Raw genomic sequence first — 18,954 nt, 5'->3', positions numbered from 1 at the left:
CCCTCGCCCACCTCCCGATCAGCTGTTTCATGGCATGCAGGAGGCTCTGGGGGAAGAGGGGAGAGGAACGAGGGCACTGCAAACTCAGGGAGGGGATGGGAAGGGGTGGAGTGGGGGCAGGGCCTGTGGCAGAGCCAGGGATTGAGCAGTGAGCATCCCCCCGACACATTGGAAAGTTGGCACCTGTAACTCCAGCCCCAGAGTCGGTGCCTGTACAAGGAGCCGCATGTTAACTTCTGAAGAGCCCCATGTGGCTCCAGAGCCACAGGTTGGCCACCCCTGTCATAGACAGACAGCTTTTTGAGAAAACCCATTGTCTACAGGGAAGACCATAGGGTTTTCAGATCTGGAACTGTCCATCTGTCCTCCATCTTAAAATGCACTGATTCCAACTCCTGGAGCATGGCAAACCAATTTTTAAAAGCACAAAATCACAGATTCAGAACTGACACAATGTCAACCAAACGATTCCCAGCCTGTAACAAAACCAGCTCAGCTCTGGGATGTGACCAGGATTCCTTCCTGGTTTATGAAGCAGCAAGAGAATTGTTAACTAAATTCCAATGGCAGAATCATTAGCGATGATGGTGTGGACATCGAATTGCACCAGTGTCCTCTGCTGTTGCTCCGTTGTGACACCCACATCCTCACACCTCATGTACTAGCGGAGGGAGCGCATGTGTATTATTGTGAGCGTATTGAGTTACATTGGGGGCACCTGATACCAAGGATCCTCACACAAAATTTAGAGCTAGAAGTGAACTACTACAGTGACTCTGATCAGCAACGAGGCCAGCAATCCAAATGGTTTCCGTTCACACTGGGTTGCTGTGAACCAAATTTTTTTGGAATTGGTTCATGTAAAGGCCCTAAAGAACATGAACTCTGCCCTGTAGTAAGGCTGTGCACCAACTATACAATTAAAGTGGATACATAAGAGTGTTTATGATCCCAGTGGAAATTAAACTGATTTTTAAAGAGTTGTTTTCATATTTTTTTCCCTCCTGGTGTCACTCACTGCAGGACAGAGATAAGGTCCTTTAGGTGCCATCCCTAAGCAGTCTCAGATCTTGATTTCTTTTCAGTTTAACTCAGATCATGCTGGGCATAAGGCTTCTTTTGGAAAGAATTAAAACATGGCTATAAGATGTCTTTCCCCCTAAAATACTAATGTGTTCTCTCAGCCTTCACTCCATTGTAATGCAGTGGTTGTCGGAGAAAGAGAAAACACAACCTAGTGACCTCCCACCCCAACCCCAGTCACTGCAGAGACCCTACAATAGAAAAGGAAGTGACATCTTATAGAAAACAAGATGAAGAGCTTTCAGAGCAAAAACAAACAAGCAGCTGGTCGGTGTCCAAATGGAACAAACTGGGAGAAGAGCCCCAAATGCACCTTTCCTGCTGGGGTCAGAGTTTTGCTTTTTTTTCATTCCTTTCCTCTGCCCCAAAATTTAACAGATAGGCATTACAAGTGGGCAATTCCAGCCGCCACAGATCAGTGTTCCACAATGGGGAATACAATAGTTAGCAGTGAATGCAATGGCAAAACCCCACAGTAGCCAGCTAGGAATCCACATGTATCACTTCCATGGATGGAGCCAGGATGCAGGGTCTTCAGAGGAGCAGCAGAGAAGTTTCCTCCCTGCGTAACTATGGAGGACACCAGCAATTAGATCAATTCCACATATAGCGTGTGTTCTCAAAGGTCCAACAGTATGAGAATTTCCCTCCCTGAAGGCTATATAGGAGTCATGGTGTAACATTAATATTGAGTCAATCCAGGCTTCAGGGTCTCTGTGGCAGAAAAACAGAGAGGTGGATTGTATGATACAAAGGCATCAATCCATAAAGGGCATTCCAAACACAGCAGTTGACATTGCCCTGAGAGTGGACCTGAAAATTTGTAAAGCCCAGATTTAACGTACTCCATTCACTAAACATTGCTAAGAAAGCAGGCCACCACACTGTGCTAGATGCAGTGTCCATGTGATCATCAAGTGTAGTCCCATGTTGAGCTGATTGCAGTAATCCAGTGAAGAGATAACAAAGGCCTTGATAAGCATAACAAGATCCACATACAAAAGGAGATGTTGCAACCGCTTAGCTAACGATGTGGAAAATGCACTTGTGGCCACTGATACTATCTGAACCTACAAACTAGGTAAAGACCCAATAGCACCCTTAGATGGCAAACTTTTGTAACAGAAGGGAAGTGTACTCCTTCAAACAAGTGGACAAATACCATCTGTGCTTTCTCTTCTGCTTGCTTCTCACAGACAACCACCGTCACTTCTGTTTTATTGGAATTGAGCAGTGGCCAGCTAGCTTTTATCCAACACTCAGGCTTAGCCAGACATTTGGAAGGTTGAGTGACGAGACTTTTGAATTCCAGTCACACAAATGGGGAGGTGGATTTCATCAGCATGTTGCAATCCAAACAGTCTTACTGCTACAGAGAGAGTGTGTGTGTCTATAAAATAGCATTAACATTAATACTTTTTGCAAATTTTCTTTTATATATATAATTTGCAAAAAGTACTAGAGTTAATGCAACTGTATATTTGTAGTTAGGGACCAAATATTAGGACAAGAAAGTGTCTACAGCCATTTTAACTTGGCTCTGTGGCATTTTCTGTATGGTTTATGGTACAAATTTCTGACTTTAACAGGGATAATGCTAAGGTATGTGTTTAGCTTGAAAAACAGGAGTAGAAAATAATTAGACTGTAAACAATTTGGAGCAGGGACTGCTTCTTGCCATGTGTTTGTACAGTGCCTAGCACAGTGGGTCCCAGTCAAATAAATGTAATACAAATAATAACGATAGCGCAACATAACAGCATTTAATGTTGCTCTGGAATCTATTGTATTTCCTCATTAAGATGATTTTTAGGTTGTTTACCTTTATACTTACAATAACCAAGATTTTTTGCATTGGTAAAACAAAACATTGCCCTAAATTCAATTTTTGGCTAATAAGATTTTGCAGCTAGGTGGAATTCTGCTGTTTCTGCAGAAGTAATTCCTGGGAAGATTTTTCAAAAACACAAAGGGGAATTGGGGGAGGGGGAGGTTCACTTTTAATGGCAGTTTGATGCCGAACTCTCCTTTGTGCCTTTGAAATCTTCCCTTGCTTTAGTATCTTGTCAGTGCCTCATCTGCCTACACACAAAGTCATGGGCAATGTTAGTAGGGGGGAAATGAGTGCACATAATAGAGAAGAAACAATTGGTTCTGGGCGGAGACACAAAGTGCTCCAGGGGTCTGTTTAATATTCACTGTGCATATTCTTGAAGAACTAATGCCCATTTTAGAAGTTTCACTGCCATTGTTTATAAGGCCCTGCAACATACTGTAGGTACGTCTGATTGAATCAATTTCATCCTCTGTTAGCTACAGTATCTTGGGTTTCTGACAGCAGCATCAGTACATCTGAAGTGTTGGCAGACACCAGTTCGTCATTTCTTACCAGATGAACTAAAATACTTTTTCACCTGCCAAGATCAGAGTTTACGGCTCTGCTTCTCCAGCAACAGCCGGTGACATCACTAACACTTAAAGCAGAACAATAAGCAGCTGCATGCATCACCTGCTGATGTTAACTGTGACAACCCCCTGAACTCTAGTATCTTCATTTCTTGTTACAAGTGCAAAGCCAATTTAAGAGTCAAGTCACTACCATAGTACAAATAGGTGAGCAATGAATTTTTCAAGCCCAAGTTGGCTATATAACTGCACTCCCAGCAATGGAAAGATACACACTAGGGGAGTGAGATACTTATTCTTGCAATAAATGAAATGAAGTAAAGATATTAAAGGAATGTTGACATAGTTTAAGATGCATGGTTGAGATTTTTAAGGTAGTGAAGGGGATTTAGCTACCCATCTTTCTTTAGAATTAATGTATTAAATTCTCTGCACTGATTCATAGATTCTAAGGCCAGAAGGGACCATTGTGATCATCTAGTCTGAACTTCTGTATAGAACAGGCCATAGAAATTCCCCAAAATAATTCCAGCTAGAGCATGTCTTTTAGAAAAATGTCCAATCTTGATTTAAAAATGGTCAATGATGAAGAATCCACTATGACCCTGGGTAAATTGTTCCAGTAATTAATTACTCTCACCATTAATAATATATGCCTTATTTCCAATCTGAATTTGTCTAGCTTCAACTTCCTGCCATTGGATCATGTTATACCTTTCTCTGCTACATTGATGAGTCCAATGTTAAATATTTGTTCCCAATCTGAGTACCTATAGACTGCAATCAAGTCACTCCTTTACCTTCTCTTTAGAGTAGATTGACCTTGTGTCTACCAATATAAGGCTTGTTTTCCAATCCTTTAATCATTCTTCTGGTGCTTCTCTGAACCCCCTCCAGTTTATCAACATCCTCCTTGAATTGTGGGGACCAGAACTGCACTCAGTATTCTAGCAGTGGTTGCACCAGTGCCAAACACAGAGATACCATAACTTTTCTATGGATAACTGAGATTCCTCTGTTTATGCATCCCAGGAACACATTAACTCTTTTGTCCACAGTGTCACACTGGGAGATCATATTCAGCTCATTATCCACCATGTTCCCCAAATCTTTTTCTGAGTCACTGCTTTCCGGGATAGAGTCCCCCATCCTGTACATTTACATTTTGCTGTATTAAAACACCTAGTGTTTACTTGTGCCCAATTTACCAAGCAATCTGGATCACTCTGAATCAGTGACCTGGACTCTTCATTATTTAGCACTCCTCCAATTTTTGTCTCATCTGCAAACTCTATCAGTGATGGTTTTATGTTTTCTTCCAGGCCATTGATAAAGATGTAAAATAGCTTATGGCCAAGAACCAATCCCCGAAGGACCCCACTGGAAACAGACCAGAAATTCCACATTTACAGTTATGTTTTGAGACCTGTCCGTTAGTTTTTAATCCATTTAAAATGTGCCATGTTAATTTCATATTGTTACAACTTTTTAATCAAAATGTCATGCAGCACCAAGTCAAATGCCTAACTGAAGTCTAGATATATTACAGGGGTGGCTAAATTGCAGCTCATAAGCCACATGCGGCTCTTTTCGAGTTAGTGTGGCTCGTGGAGCCCCTCCAAACCCGTTCATTCTCTGCCTACCAGACTGAGGAGGGGGAGCTCGGGGCTTGGGACTTCTACCCAGTGGGGAGGGGGGGTCTAGGGGCTTCAGGCACTGCCGGAGGTGCCTGCCGGGGCATGCGGCTTCAGCAAAAGCCCCACCACCCTGCTGCAGGGCAGAAGCCCAGAGCCCTGGCAGGTGAGCCCGGTTCTCAAATTTCTGAAGATTAACGTATGCAACTCAGGGGGGCAATAAGTTTGGGCACCCATGGTATATTTCGTCACCACTAATATCTCTATCAACCAAACTTACAATGTCATCAACATAGATATTAAGTTAGTTCGACAGGATCTATTTTTCATAAACCCATGTTTATTTGCATTAAGTATATTACCCTCATTTAGTTCATTATTAATCAAGTCCTGCATTAGCTGCTCCGTTATCTAGCCTAGGATCAATGTCAGGCTGACAGGCCTATAATTACCCAGGTCACCCTGTTTACCCTTTTAAAAATTGGCATATTATCTTTCTTCCAGTCTTCTGGAATTTCCCTGGTATTCCAAACTTTATTGAAAATCAACATGAATGGTCCAATGAGCTCCTCAGTCATCTCTTTTAAAATTCTTGGATGCATGTTATCTGGACCTGCCAATTTAAAACTGTCTGACTTTAGTAGTTTCTGTTTAACATCTTCCAGAGATACTAGTGGAATGGAATTAGTGTTGTTATCTCCATGTGATGAGTCTGCATCATCTGTTTTTTTCCCCAAATGCAGAACAGAAATATTTATTGAACTCCTCTGCCTTTTCTGCAATATTACTGGTAATTCAACCATTTCCATCCCATAACAGACCAATACAATTGCCAGGATTTTTGTTATTGTTGTTCCTAACATACTTTTAAAAAATTCCTTATTGTCCTTAACTCTGCTGGCCACACATTTTTCCGTGTGTCTCTTAGCTTCCCTTATCAATTTTTTAAAATTCTTAACTTCTGATTTATATTCATTACTGTCAACTTCCCCTTTCTTTAATTTCTTACATATTATTTTTTTACTTTTCATAGCTGCCTTCATTTCCCCTAAAAAACAGGTTGGTTTCTTAACTACAACAGCCTTCTTCCTCGATTATGGCTTTTGTGGCATTTAGTTAGGTGTTCTTAAATTATTCCCAATTATCACTTACATTTTTCTGATTAAATTATTTCTCCCAGCTGATGTAGCTCATAACTCTTTTCAGCTTTGTGAAATTGGCCCTATTAAAGCACCAAATGTAGATATTACTGGTCTGGAATTTATTCTGCTTGCATATTATAAATGTGATCAAGTCATGATCACTTGTACCTAATCTACCATTAACTTTTAGTTCAGTGAATACTTCCTCTTCATCTGTTAGGATTAAGTCTAATATAGAATTCCCCCATGTTGTGTTTGGAGTTAGGAACTTTTTGAGTTAGGAAATTATCATCTATAACAGTGTTCTTCATTGCAAAGCCCACGAGCCAGTGGCGGCTCTCATTGACCCTAAGTGCGGCTCCCTGTTGATTGCAATCTTCAGTGGTGCAGCAGGGCTGCTGCTAAGGCAGGCTCTCTGCATGCCCCAGCCCCACGCCACTCCCGGAAGCAGCCAGCATGCCCCTGCAGCCCCCAGGGGGAGGGAGGTGGAGCAGAGGTCTCCACGAGCTGTTCCTGCCTGCAAGCACTGCCCTGCAGTTCCCATTGGCCAGGAAGGGGGGAACTGTGGCCAATGGGAGTTGCAGGGACGGTCTCTGCAGAGAGAGGCAATGCGCAGAGCCATGTGCCCCCCCACCCTCCTGGGGCCTTAGGGGCATGTTGGCTCCTTTTGGGAGCGGCATGGTGCCAAGTAAGTACTGCCCCCTTCAATGGGCAGGTTCTGAATAGCTCTGCAGCATTAAGACCAGGAATAGCATAAGTACAGCAGGCCCAGCTATGCTAGACCAACATTTCTCTTCCACCACCCAACCTGCATCCTCCCGGGCCCAGCCCCCCAAACCGCTCCTGCACCCCAAGCCCCTCCCAGAGCCAGCCAAAAAAAAGAAAAGAGAAAGATACGTGCTTTGGAAGATGAAAACCGAAAGTTTCAAGAAAAGTGAACTGATGAGTTTTCTTTTGTGCTTAATGAAACATTCATGGAGCCTGTTTATTTAATTTGTCAGTAGACATGGTCTGCTTTTAAGCGCAGCAATTTAGAATGCCATTACACAACAGCGCATGCAAATTTCAGCGAAAATTACCCACCTAAGAAAAAGTAAAATTGAACAACTTGCTGCTTCACTAAAAGGCCAGCAAAAAATAATACAGAGATTGAGGTCCATTGCAGAATGTTTGACAGAGGCATCTTTTGATATCACTTGGATTTTAGCAAGACATAAAAAGGCATTTACTGACGCAGAGATTGTTAGAGTGGCTTCTGCGGAAATCCGGTATGCTGATTTGAACAACAAAAATGCAATCCTCAAGCAATAAAAGGGCTGTAACTGTCTGACACAACCATAATGAGAAGGGTGGAGGAAATCAGAAAAGAAATCCGACAACAGTTAACTGCAGATATTTTGGCAGCACTGTGTTTTAGCATAGCAGTGGATGAAAGTACAGATATATGAGACGTCTCATAATTGTGTGTCTGGGTTCATTTGCCCAAAGAAGAATTATTGCCGGAAGAACTGCTGTGTTTAATACCTTTGAAAGTTCAAACAAAAGGGGAAAACATTTTGACTGCCCCACTCAATTTTATTGCTGAGAATAACTTGAACTGGACAAAGCTAACTTCCGTGTGTACAGATGGTGCACCAAATATGCGAGGGAAGGAGAATGGATCAATTGGCCTGATGAGGAAACAAAAGGAAATACCCAAATTCACTGTGTTTCATTGCATTATACACCAAGAAGCAATTGTGGGTATACTAAAAAATAGTGAAATGCAAAGTGTCATGCAGTTGGTCATAGAGGTGGTCAATTTTATTGTTTCAAGAGTGCTGAATCACCGGCAGTGTCAAGCATTACTGGAAGAATTTGAGACAGAGAATGATGACCTGATGATGCACAATGAAGTGAGATGGTTATATTGTGGTAGGGTCCTTGAAAGATTTTTGTGTCTCCTTCCTCAGATTCATGAATTCCTTGAAAGCAAGGGGAAGAAGGAGAAAGACTTAGAAAATCCAGAGTGGATAATTAAGCTGGTATTTTTGACTGACATCACTTGCCATTTGAATGCACTAAACCTACAGTTGCAAGGGAAACAGAACTCCTCATTCTTTTTGCTGATACAGACTAACACGGCTATCACTCAGAAATTTCCTAGTAACATGTTGCATGTTGTAACTGCTTTTCAAAACAAGATTACAACATTATTCATTCCTGACACATAGTTTGTTCACTTTCCAAAACTCAGAGCAGTCACCTCAGAAAATCCCAAGCTTTTGAAACATTTCAATTACAATTCATTTGACCAAGTGTTGGGAGAATTGAGGGTGGAATTCAAGTCTTGATTCAAAGACATAATGGAGTAAAAGAAGTTTTTTTAATTTAATTGGGAACCCCTTCCATGTATCAATGACATCTCTGTCACCAGTTATCACAAACATTTGTTCTGACTGCTAAACTGGAGAGTGAAATTGTGGAACTTCAGAAAAATGACATCATGAAGTCTGAACTTGAGACCAGTGTTTATCATTTCTGGAACATAGTCCCTGATATACAATACCCATCTCCGAAACATTGTGTGCAAAAAATGCTGTCATTTTTTGTCAGTACGTATACCTGTGAATCTACATTTTCAACAATTAATATTGTGAAAAGAAAACAGAGGAACAAATTGACCAACGAACATTTGAACTGCCTTACTAGGACTGCGATGACAGATTACAAATACTGCATGAACAAAGTCAAGGAGGAACATGCATGCTTTTGTTCATCCAGTTTTAAAGTAAGTTTTGCATTATTCTGCTCTTAAAAATTTTACTCAGATAGGTGCCTTTTTAATTCCGTATATTTTCCTGGTTATTATTTTATAAAAGGAGTATCATTTTATTGTACAAGTAGACTTTGTTTTAGTTACACGAGTGGCTCTGTAACATTACATCATTAAGGAGTAGTAAGCAATGTGTTAATTTAGTTGTTGATGTGGCTCTCATATTGAAGGTTTTTTTGCCAAAGTGGCCCCCACTTCAAAAATAGTGAAGAGCACTGATCTATAATATGTAGACAGTCCAAGGATGTTTTAGTACTAGCATCATGAGACCTCCACCATATGGCACTCAAATTGAAGTGACCCATGATGTCACAGGGTTTTTTTTTCTCTTCACGTTGTAGATAGGTGTGTAAAGAAGTGGTCATCCTGTTCCCTAGTGTGATTTTGTGGTCTGTAGCAGACATCAACTAATATCCCATCTTGTGCTTTATCTGTTAGGATATTGATCCATAAGCATTCAAGATCATTTTTTTCTGAGTTATCAGTGACTCAGAAACAGGTAATTCCATTTTTGACCTAGAGAGCCACTCCCCAACCCCATTGCCCACTCAGTCCTTCCTAAATAGTTTATAACCATCTATTTTAACATTCCAATTGTGCGAATCATCTCACCAGGTTTCAGTAATACCAACTAGATCTAATTTATGCTCATAAATAAGCAGTTCCAATGCCTGCTGTTTGTTACCCAGGCTCCAAGCATTGGTGTCTAGGCAATTCAAGAATTTCTTCTCTTCATGTCCTCTGGTTCCTTGATTAATTTTCTTCTGAACATCTTGGATTTTGTGCTAATTGAGCACTCATATCTTCCATCTTTTTACCTGCCCCTTTTGCTATTAATTTACCCCCCTCCTGCCTACTCTAGCCAGCCTGTCTCTGAGGAGATTGGACACCCTTCTACTGCGGTGGAAGCCATCAAACTATACAGCTCACTCCTCCCATAGAAGGTGGACCAATGTTCCACAAAACCAAAGCCCTACACTCTACACTACTTACTAGCCAGAGATTTACTTCCCAAATGCCTTCTGTTTTTCTTTGCTTAAGGGACAGGAAGGATCTCAGAAAAGATGGCTTGGATGGTCTTCTTTTTCAGCACACTTCCGAGTTCCTCGGCTCCTCACCACCCAGGGAGTGATTAGCCACTGTCAAGGTTCCTTCCCCACTCTGAACTCTAGGGATTATTTCTACCAGCTTAGGTTAAAACTTCCCCAAGGCACAAAGTCTTTGCCCTTGGATTAGGTAAAACGCTGCCACCACCAAGTGCTTTAACAAAGAACCAGGGAAAAGGACCACTTGGAGTTCCTATTTCCCCAAAATATCCCCCCAAGCCCTTACACCCCCTTTTCTGGGGATGCTTGAGAATAAACAAGATGAGCACAAACCCCTTGGATTTTTAAGACCCAAAAAACTCAATCAGATTCTTAAAAATCAGAACTTTATTAGAAGAACAAAAAAAGATAAGAGAACAACTCTGTAAGATCAGAATGGAAGACAATCTTACAGGCAGTCAGATTCAAAACATAGAGAATCCCTCTAGGCAAAACCTTAAGTTACAAAAAGACACAAAAACAGGATACACATTTCCTCCAGCACAGCGAATTTATAAGCCAAAAAACAAAGAAAACCTCATGCATTTTCTAGCTAGATTACTTACTAACTTTATAGGAGTTGGAGAGCTTGCATCCTTGATCTGTTCCCAGCAAAGGTATCACACAGACAGACAAAAAACCTTTCCCACCCCTCCAGATTTGAAAGTATCTTGTCCCCTCATTGGTCATTTTGGGTCAGGGGCCAGCAAGGTTACCGTTGCTTCTTAACCCTTTACAGGTGAAAGGATTTTGCCTCTGGCCAGGAGGGATTTTATAGCACTGTATACAGAAAGGTGGTTACCCTTCCCTTTATATTTATGACAGCCACTCAAGAGTCTTCAAACAGCTGGGTTCATCAAAGCTCCGAGGATGAGACCCTCTCAGCCTTTAGCAAGGCACTGATCAGAGCTCCAAGGGCTTACTCAATGGCCCACAGCCCAGCTATGGAGCCTATACACAGAGAACAAACAAACAATCAAATAAACAATCCACAGATGGACCAAATGCACGGCTTACTAAGTCCTGCTATTTCCAGACATAGAGTCTGTAGCTGCAGCTACTCCCTCTGAAACACCCCTGATATGAAAACCTCAACCCATCCTTTTAACATTTGGTCAGCATTAGAGTTGTTTTGTTTCTGTAAAATGCTTCACTGCCAAGCTAGTTCAAAGAGGAATGGTGCATGCTCATTAGTGCTGTAAAGAAATCCGGCAATATCATAACTGCATCATATCATGTTCCGAAGGTTTGTTTCTTGCCATTAATTATTTAAAGAAATGGATTTCTCAAATGGAGCATTTTTGAGATGGTCAGTCATTAATCTTTGTCTACAAAGTTAAATGCTTGTAAAAGCAGCCCTTACTTGAAAAGACGGAACATCAATATTATAGGTGACATGAGGCTAATTCCATTCCCGGTCAAGGGTAGAACACAGGGTCAGTGCTCTTAATTAATACCCACCAGTGAAGGACCATTTTGGGACCGATTCTGATGTTACTCTGGTTCATAGCTGTCTAATTCCATTGAAGTCATTTATTTTGGATTTACACTGATGTAATAGAGGTGGGAATCTGCCCCAGTATCTTGAAAAGCCAACTAGATCTCCCTTTGTGGTTGCAGCATGGAGCACTACGTTTTCTTAGCCCAGACCTAGACTGGAATGGAAGAGATGCTGTAATATTCTACTAGGCTTAAAGAAGCAGAGCACTTATATGAAAGCCCTGGGTCTCAAACATATGGGTAGCATTGGCCCTATTCTCCTTCCATTGAAGTCTGGTGTGAGATGTCTGGCAGGTCTGGCTAACTGATCACATTGCAAAACAGAGACTCTCTCACCCAGTATCTTCTCCTAGCAACTGCATTAATGATAGATGCTTCATAAACTCCTGTGAAATTTAAGTGTGCATGGCTGACTTGGGTGTGCAGGTAAGTGCATTTGCAAGCCTGGCCTTCTATAAACCAAACAAACAATAGGGCTTACTGTGAAATCCACACTGGAGGGGCAAGAGGAAGCACCACATCCGTAAAAGGACGAAAATGTATGTTGCAAACTTCAAAGACCATTTTACTATTGGGGAAAAAATCAGTAGGAAAAAAACATTAATTACAGATGGCTGGATATTTTTTTTTTTAAAGAAAGCATTTCAGCTAGTCTTTGTGGAACTGTGCTGGCTTTATATCTTTGAATACCTTTTGAAATCAAAAAGTGTTTGATGTGACTGATACAAAAGTCAGCGTGTTGCCTTTGACAAAGCCCTGGCAAGGTTTATAGTGTGGGATGATTCACTATTACTGTGAGAAAGTTTTAGTGATGTTAGATGTTAAAATTTGCCAGGAGTGTCTTCATTTGGTGAATTTTTTGCATGGATGTCTAAATTTAATCCTTAAAAAGGTGACACGCCTCTGATCTATTACAGAGGAGAAACATTTTGTTTTATCCTTTTCAGCACATTTTAATAGCCAGCAAATACTGCGCAGGGAAGAGTTGTATGTGAAACTCCATGAACAAATGCTATATAATCCTGGACATTTGTTATCTACCTTCACCCACTTGATTAGTTTGTTCAGATGCAATTCAGGTCCATAAGGGAAAGAGACCATATTAGTAGAACCGAGCTTCTTAGAGAGCCATAACTTACTCTTTTGAATGAAGTACCACTGTGCCGTTTGTAAATGATAACTTCTATGAAGAAAGGAGTTATAGAAGTCTAAGTGATACAAATGCTAGCATCCTGCTCCCTCTTGCAGAGCCAGCTTGGGCAAGATTTAGCCCCTTACCCATATAACACCACTGTAATCTAATCACTCCTAAAGTGAAGGGAGGAGACCAAATTAACACTTGGGGCATAGTCACTGAGTGGAGAGGAAATGTTGGCTAAAAACATCAGCATAAACTTTACTCTCACAATGTTTTTCCTAAAACATTTTGGTGCAGATTTTTATAACCTGCCCTCCATTCTTCTGCACTTGCAATATGTTGGTACTAATGATAATGATCCCTACCTAGATTCTGTTACCACCTAAAACATGCTAGGTTCTTTCTAAAGTCTGAAGAGCAAATAATTGCAGGAACTATTATTTGTGGGTGCCACTCATGTTATGCAGATACATTACAGGACTGCACCCACTCATCAGATAGTTGGATATCCAAGTGATATGAACTATGACTATAAATAATTGTGCCTGGAAAATTGTAGCCTCCTTGCAGATTGAGAGTTGCCCAGGTCACCTCTAGTTAGGACCTTAAAGTGGTCCGGCTGGATATTCAGTTTCTGTCCATCATTGACAATCTTATGGCACCCCCCAAAGCTTTTAGCGACTGCATGATCACTGACTGTGTAACAGCATTCCTCAGTGAACTCACTTTGTAAGGTGAAAATGACTAATGAAACCTTGGAAAAGGACCATTCTGGTATCCTATGTGTTAGTGACAAATGTAAAATTGGTGCTTGGAATGTCCAAATAGCTAACACTGTCATCCTTGTCAAGCAGTTGAAAAGCCTGTATATTGATATCTGTATCTTACAATTTGAGGTACGGTATTCATTTTTTTCTGTTTAATCAGAGAGCTTTCTTTTCCCCTTTTGTTCCCCTGGTACTTAATTTATTAACACCAAATGTTGTTTTAAGAATTGTAATTTTTTTTTTTAAAGAAAGGCTTTTTTTTTTTTGCATGATCCAAATTCTGCTTTATTGTACTAGTATAAATCCACAAAAGTCAGTGGCATCGTTCTGGGCTTACAACTGATGCAGCTAGCCCCATTAAGTATATGCTTAATTTTAAGCATGTGGGTAATCCCACTAAAGTTAAACACATACTTAAGCGCTTGTCTGGACCGGGGTTGCTGAGAACAATACTAATTATTATGTATTATTATTTTTTATGGTTTATTATTAATAATGTTTGGACATGTTTCTTCTGTTTCCTTGAAGGTGGCAATCCTTGGGATAAAATTAAACAATATGGCTGATTCCCAGTCACTCGAAGGTCAATATATACTACTCTGGAGTGCAAGGGAGCCTTAAAGTGGTTGTATATGTAGGTATTAAAGGGCCTTAGTGTACATGAGAATTAGAGCCCACATCTGGATTTCAGGTGCTAGAAAATGTGCAAAATATTGTATGCAAAATGTGAAAATACAGAAGCTGATAAACTTCTCTCATTAATCTTGCTTCTTGCATGTAACGTCAACCCAGTTTAGTTGATACTGGCAATATTAAATCATTAATAAAGCCCACCATTAATCTAGGGAATATGGATTCATATTTGAACAGCAAATGAGCTTTGAGTTATTGAATTTTTTTATACTGAAAATTACCACAGATTCTTAAGTAAGACATTTGATCATCAGAACAAGAGGTGTACAGTTTAAATGAATCAAAGATATGCAAATACACCTTGAAATGAAAAGAAACTTGTAGATTCTCCTTTATTGCATGTTGAAAACATGGAGGCACTTACACATTCAAAAATTCAACAGAGCTTTACATAAGACGAGAATACACTAAAGTATCCGTACAGGAAACAAAATACAGATAGTGCCCCTATCAGAAACCTGTGTGATTTAGTGTGACTTAACTATTTCCTGTGTTCCGCAATTTCCTGTGTCTCTCTAGGATTTACGAAACAAAAAATCCAAACTTTTTTTCTTGTGTGGTACACATGTTGACATCAGGGCCAGCTCTAGATCTTTTGCCACCCAAGCGAAAAAAAAAAGGGTGGCTGTAATGCCACCCCTGGAACTGTGATGCCCCAAACACGTGCTTGCTTTGCTGGTGCTTAGAGCCGGTCCTGGTTGACATAAACATCTGTCATATTGACATTCTTATTTCATGTTTCTATGATTGTTGTGGAAGGCAAGGAAGCTGAAAAGCATAAGATCTACTTTCCTGAAGACAATTTGACTTCCTGGGGCTGTTGCTACTAAATTTCAAATGCAGTAATTATTTAACTGGCATGTTTAGATTGACCAATTCACCAAAGCCCCATTTCAGCACAGCATTTAAGCACAAAATTCAAACTGATTTCAATGAGCCCTAAGCATGTGCTTAAGTGCTTTACTGAACTGGGTCCAAATGAGGTAAGTGCGGTGGGCGGTGGCACTTTTTCCGTAAGTATTTAAAGGAGACACATTGGGGAAACTTAAGCAATTTTGCATCATGATGCCACTTCACAGTGGTGGGGCATTAGCTGACTGGTGATTAGCTATTGGAGACTGGCTTCAAGTGATCTTTAAGTTTTCCTTTTACCAAGGACCTGAGACTGGCTTCTATGGGAAACCATAGCAAACATTCATCCATTATACTCATAATGTTATGTAATAAAGTCAGGGTGAGAAGTGAAGTTTAAGAGGGAGGTGGGAAAGCAGCCAACAAAATACAATTGAAAAATTAGGCCCAGATTCTATACTTTGGGGTACATTTACATTGTGCAGTACCTCACACCACAGGGAACCCCATTTATTTCAGTGGGATTTCCAGAGGAATTAAGGTAGTTCTCAAAGTGAGTAAGGATGGCATAATCCATCTCTTGGTAAGTAAATTTCTAATCCTGGTGCACCAAATATATTACAATTTGGCCCTTAGAAAGCAAACCCTGATTCAGGTATTTTGATAGATAATAGTTCTGTAATTGGAGGTGAAAAGTAGTCACTGCTTAAGCCTGTTCTCTCCTTTGTTTGTTTGTTCATGTTGACTAAAATGTGAGAGCAGCCAGAATTACTGGATGTGTGAAAATGAGACAGGGAAGAGAAAGCCCACTCAAAGGAGATTAAGGAAGCCAGAAATGTGTGAACTGGATACTTCCCAGAAAACTCATTCCTTCCTGCCTTAATCAACTTTCCTTGTTAATCTGGCTGAGAGGGGCTATGGCTTTAAGCATGATATGGCTGTAAAATTTGGGGCTTCCTGTAAATAAACAACTCTAGCTGAAATATGGCTTTCAAATGCAGCTGTATCCCTCTCTCTATAGGTCCACAGAAGCAGAAGTGATGGGGATTTCATCCCCAGTTTTGAGGGATTGGCCTGAGGAGAGAACTAGTCTAACAGTTTTATGTATGAAGGAGTGACTAGGAAACTCTGGACCGCGACATTCCTCATGAATGGGGAAGTCTGTTTGCTTGCCTGTGAGGTCCCTAGCTTAATTTGGTAAATTCCAATTTGGTGTCCTGTAACTCTGACTGATGTTGCTTCATCTGTGCAACTTATCTGTATAAAACTGCTGGCATTTGTTTTCTGATAATAGCATGGTACTGAATTAATTTAAGTGTGGCAGTGTGTCCCTCTTAATGGAGCTCTGAATCAAACAAACAATCAGACAGCCTTGAAGTTTGAAGTACAATGCTGGGATTCCTTGATGGAAAACATGGAAAGAATTAATGTTAACCCTAAGCTAGTCTATCCCAAGGAGTCATCGAATGTCATCTTCTGTCATTTTGATTTGTTCTGCGGAAGTGTGCAACATAAGTTGAAATGCACCTATAAAAGGAGGTTTCGAGTGGAAAAGTTGGTCCAGTACATTATAAGGATTACAAAGCCACTTTACTAATTTCTTTCTTTTTAAGAAAAGATGTGATATTTACTAAAAGCTTGGGTTTGGATATTGCACCCCAAAATCATGCTGTGATTCAGAAGTCTAGTGACAGGGACCTTGGGCTCATAACTTTAGACTTTTCAAAAAACACATTTTCCAAAACCTGCTAAGACATTTTCATACATTTTGTTTTAGAAACTTAAATGAAAACCGTTTTGTTTAGATTCAAACCTGCTCATAGCGCTTGCAACCCAAACACCACAGCTGTGTGCTAAAGCATCAGAACGAAGAGTGACAGCCAGACTGGCCTGATTTGACTCTTCAAGCTGAGTAAAACACAAAAAGGGAACTGCATCAGTGGTGGAAAAAAAGATGGTTCCACCCAAAAGAAATCTTTAAATCTAGTTTAAAGATATTATCACTGACATGGATAAGAGCATTTTCACAGGATTTTAGTCTTCATCTTGTCTTTTTATCGCCGAAAAAAAGTGGAGTTTATTTTATCTTCCCAAACTACATTAAGGGGATAGAAACATTCCAGTTGAACTCCTTTCTCAGAACATTTTGAGTAAAATAATACAGGTTTCATTATGACATGAGACTCATTACGCAAATTATATCTGAAGGGAGAATGCTAGTTTAAGAATTCATTCATTTCATACGCAGTCAGTGGGCACGAGTGGGATCGAATGTCATTGTGCTTAGAGATGGCTTCATCCAGATCCAGCTGTATGTCGTTGACCTTTACCTCCATGCAGCCATTGTAAAAGGCCGTCAGTAGTGTAGCACCAACGGGAACATCTACACAGAAACCACATTAAATGAATTACGCCAAGACTTCCAACATCCTATATGCTTTTCATATGAGTAAAAGCATGGAAACTTCCCATTTCTCATCAGTCAATGATCCATGGCAGGAAATGGCAACTTAATAGGAAACATTTCACTTCCCTCCATAAACTCTTCTTCCCCTTGTTTGAGTGTTTAAGATGATGTTCGCAAACTGAGGAAGGTTTGGAATATTTGCAATATGCATTAGAACAGTGGTCCCCAAACATTTCACGTCAGGCCCCCCTTACTCCTGTCCACATCACCCCACCCACCCCGGGATCTGGGGATGCAGCTCCTGGGAGCGGGGGGGGGGGGGGTAGGAGCGGGAGGGAGGAAGAGTGTGGACAGGGGTCAAGGGGTCGTGGCTGGGGCTGGAGTCATGGCCGGGCCGAGGGTGGGGCAGGGACGGGGCTGGAACCGCAGCCAGGGCTGGGGCCAGGAGTAGAACCATGGCGGTGGGGGCTGGCAGCTGGGGGCGAGGCTGGAGGGCTCTCCCTTCCCACCCCTCGTGGGGGCTGTCTCGGGCCCTGCCTTGCATCCCCACTCTGAACGCACCCAAAAGTTTGGGGACCACTGCATTAGAACCTTCCTCTAATCTAAAAACCTAACAAAATGGAAGATTTTCAAAATAATATATACTTTCTTGATTGGAGAGTGTTAATACCATATTTCCTGGCATCCCCAGTTTTCTTGTCCTGACCTAGTAACAGATGTTTATGTATTTAAAATTCACTGTTAGAGTAATCTTTCTATCTGGCCAAAAAGCTACTCTGGGTTCCAATCCATAGTTCAAAAACAGGGGACCCCATGAGAACTCTCCAGACTAGTTTTGTCATTTCTTCTTTCCAGTGAGTTCTCTGTAAAAGTCCCACTCTTTCCATTTCTAATCTATTCAGACCTATTAAACTAGGCCAATGTCAGCTAATGATGCATTGTCAGCAAACAATACATTTACTTCATTACAAATGCTCAAGCAGGCATTACTGTGAGGCATAGGGTACAACAAAGTTCTTGTGAGGTAGGTTGGAATTGATCCAAGGTCAAAGAGATTTAGGACTGTAACTCACGCACTTGATTTTAATGGGAGTTAGGCATCTAAATACCTTTGAGGATCTGGTCCTGAGCATGTTCAGCAACTAGAATCAACTGGGTTAGTAGCTGATCTCAAGAATGTCATCTAACACCCCTGCACAATGTGGCTATCTCTAAAGAACCTATAGTTGATGATCATCCAGCCTTGCCATGAAGTTTTCCAGTGATTGTGATTCTCCCATTTCCTTTGGAAGCGTGACACTGTAGTGGGGCAGATTGCCCCCTCCCCCCAGTCAAGAAGAGATTAGTTCCTGTGATTCCAATCAGCCCCAACCTGCTGCACTTGTGTGGCTTGTCAGGCCTGGGGGAGGGCCCTTAAAAAGGAAGAACTCAG

At 41.0% G+C, this 18,954-nt stretch overlaps 1 protein-coding gene across 1 annotated transcript in view; it reads right to left on the bottom strand.

Moving 5' to 3' along the window:
* Positions 1 to 14,570: 14,570 nt before the first annotated feature.
* PROS1 (protein S) overlaps positions 14,571 to 18,954 on the bottom strand; it is a 45,241-nt gene continuing 40,857 nt past the window's right edge. Inside the window, exon 15 of the mRNA XM_084620808.1 lies at positions 14,571 to 17,498. Within this exon, the coding sequence (XP_084476934.1) occupies positions 17,332 to 17,498 (167 nt within the window). The 3' untranslated portion in view covers positions 14,571 to 17,331. The remainder of the gene's footprint in view (positions 17,499 to 18,954) is intronic.

Source organism: Lepidochelys olivacea, assembly GCF_965140295.1.
Source record: "Lepidochelys olivacea isolate rLepOli2 genome assembly, chromosome: 1".
NCBI classification, from domain to species: domain Eukaryota; kingdom Metazoa; phylum Chordata; order Testudines; family Cheloniidae; genus Lepidochelys; species Lepidochelys olivacea.
The sequence above is the reverse complement of the archived record's forward strand: the minus strand, read 5'-3'. Positions and strand labels throughout refer to the sequence as shown.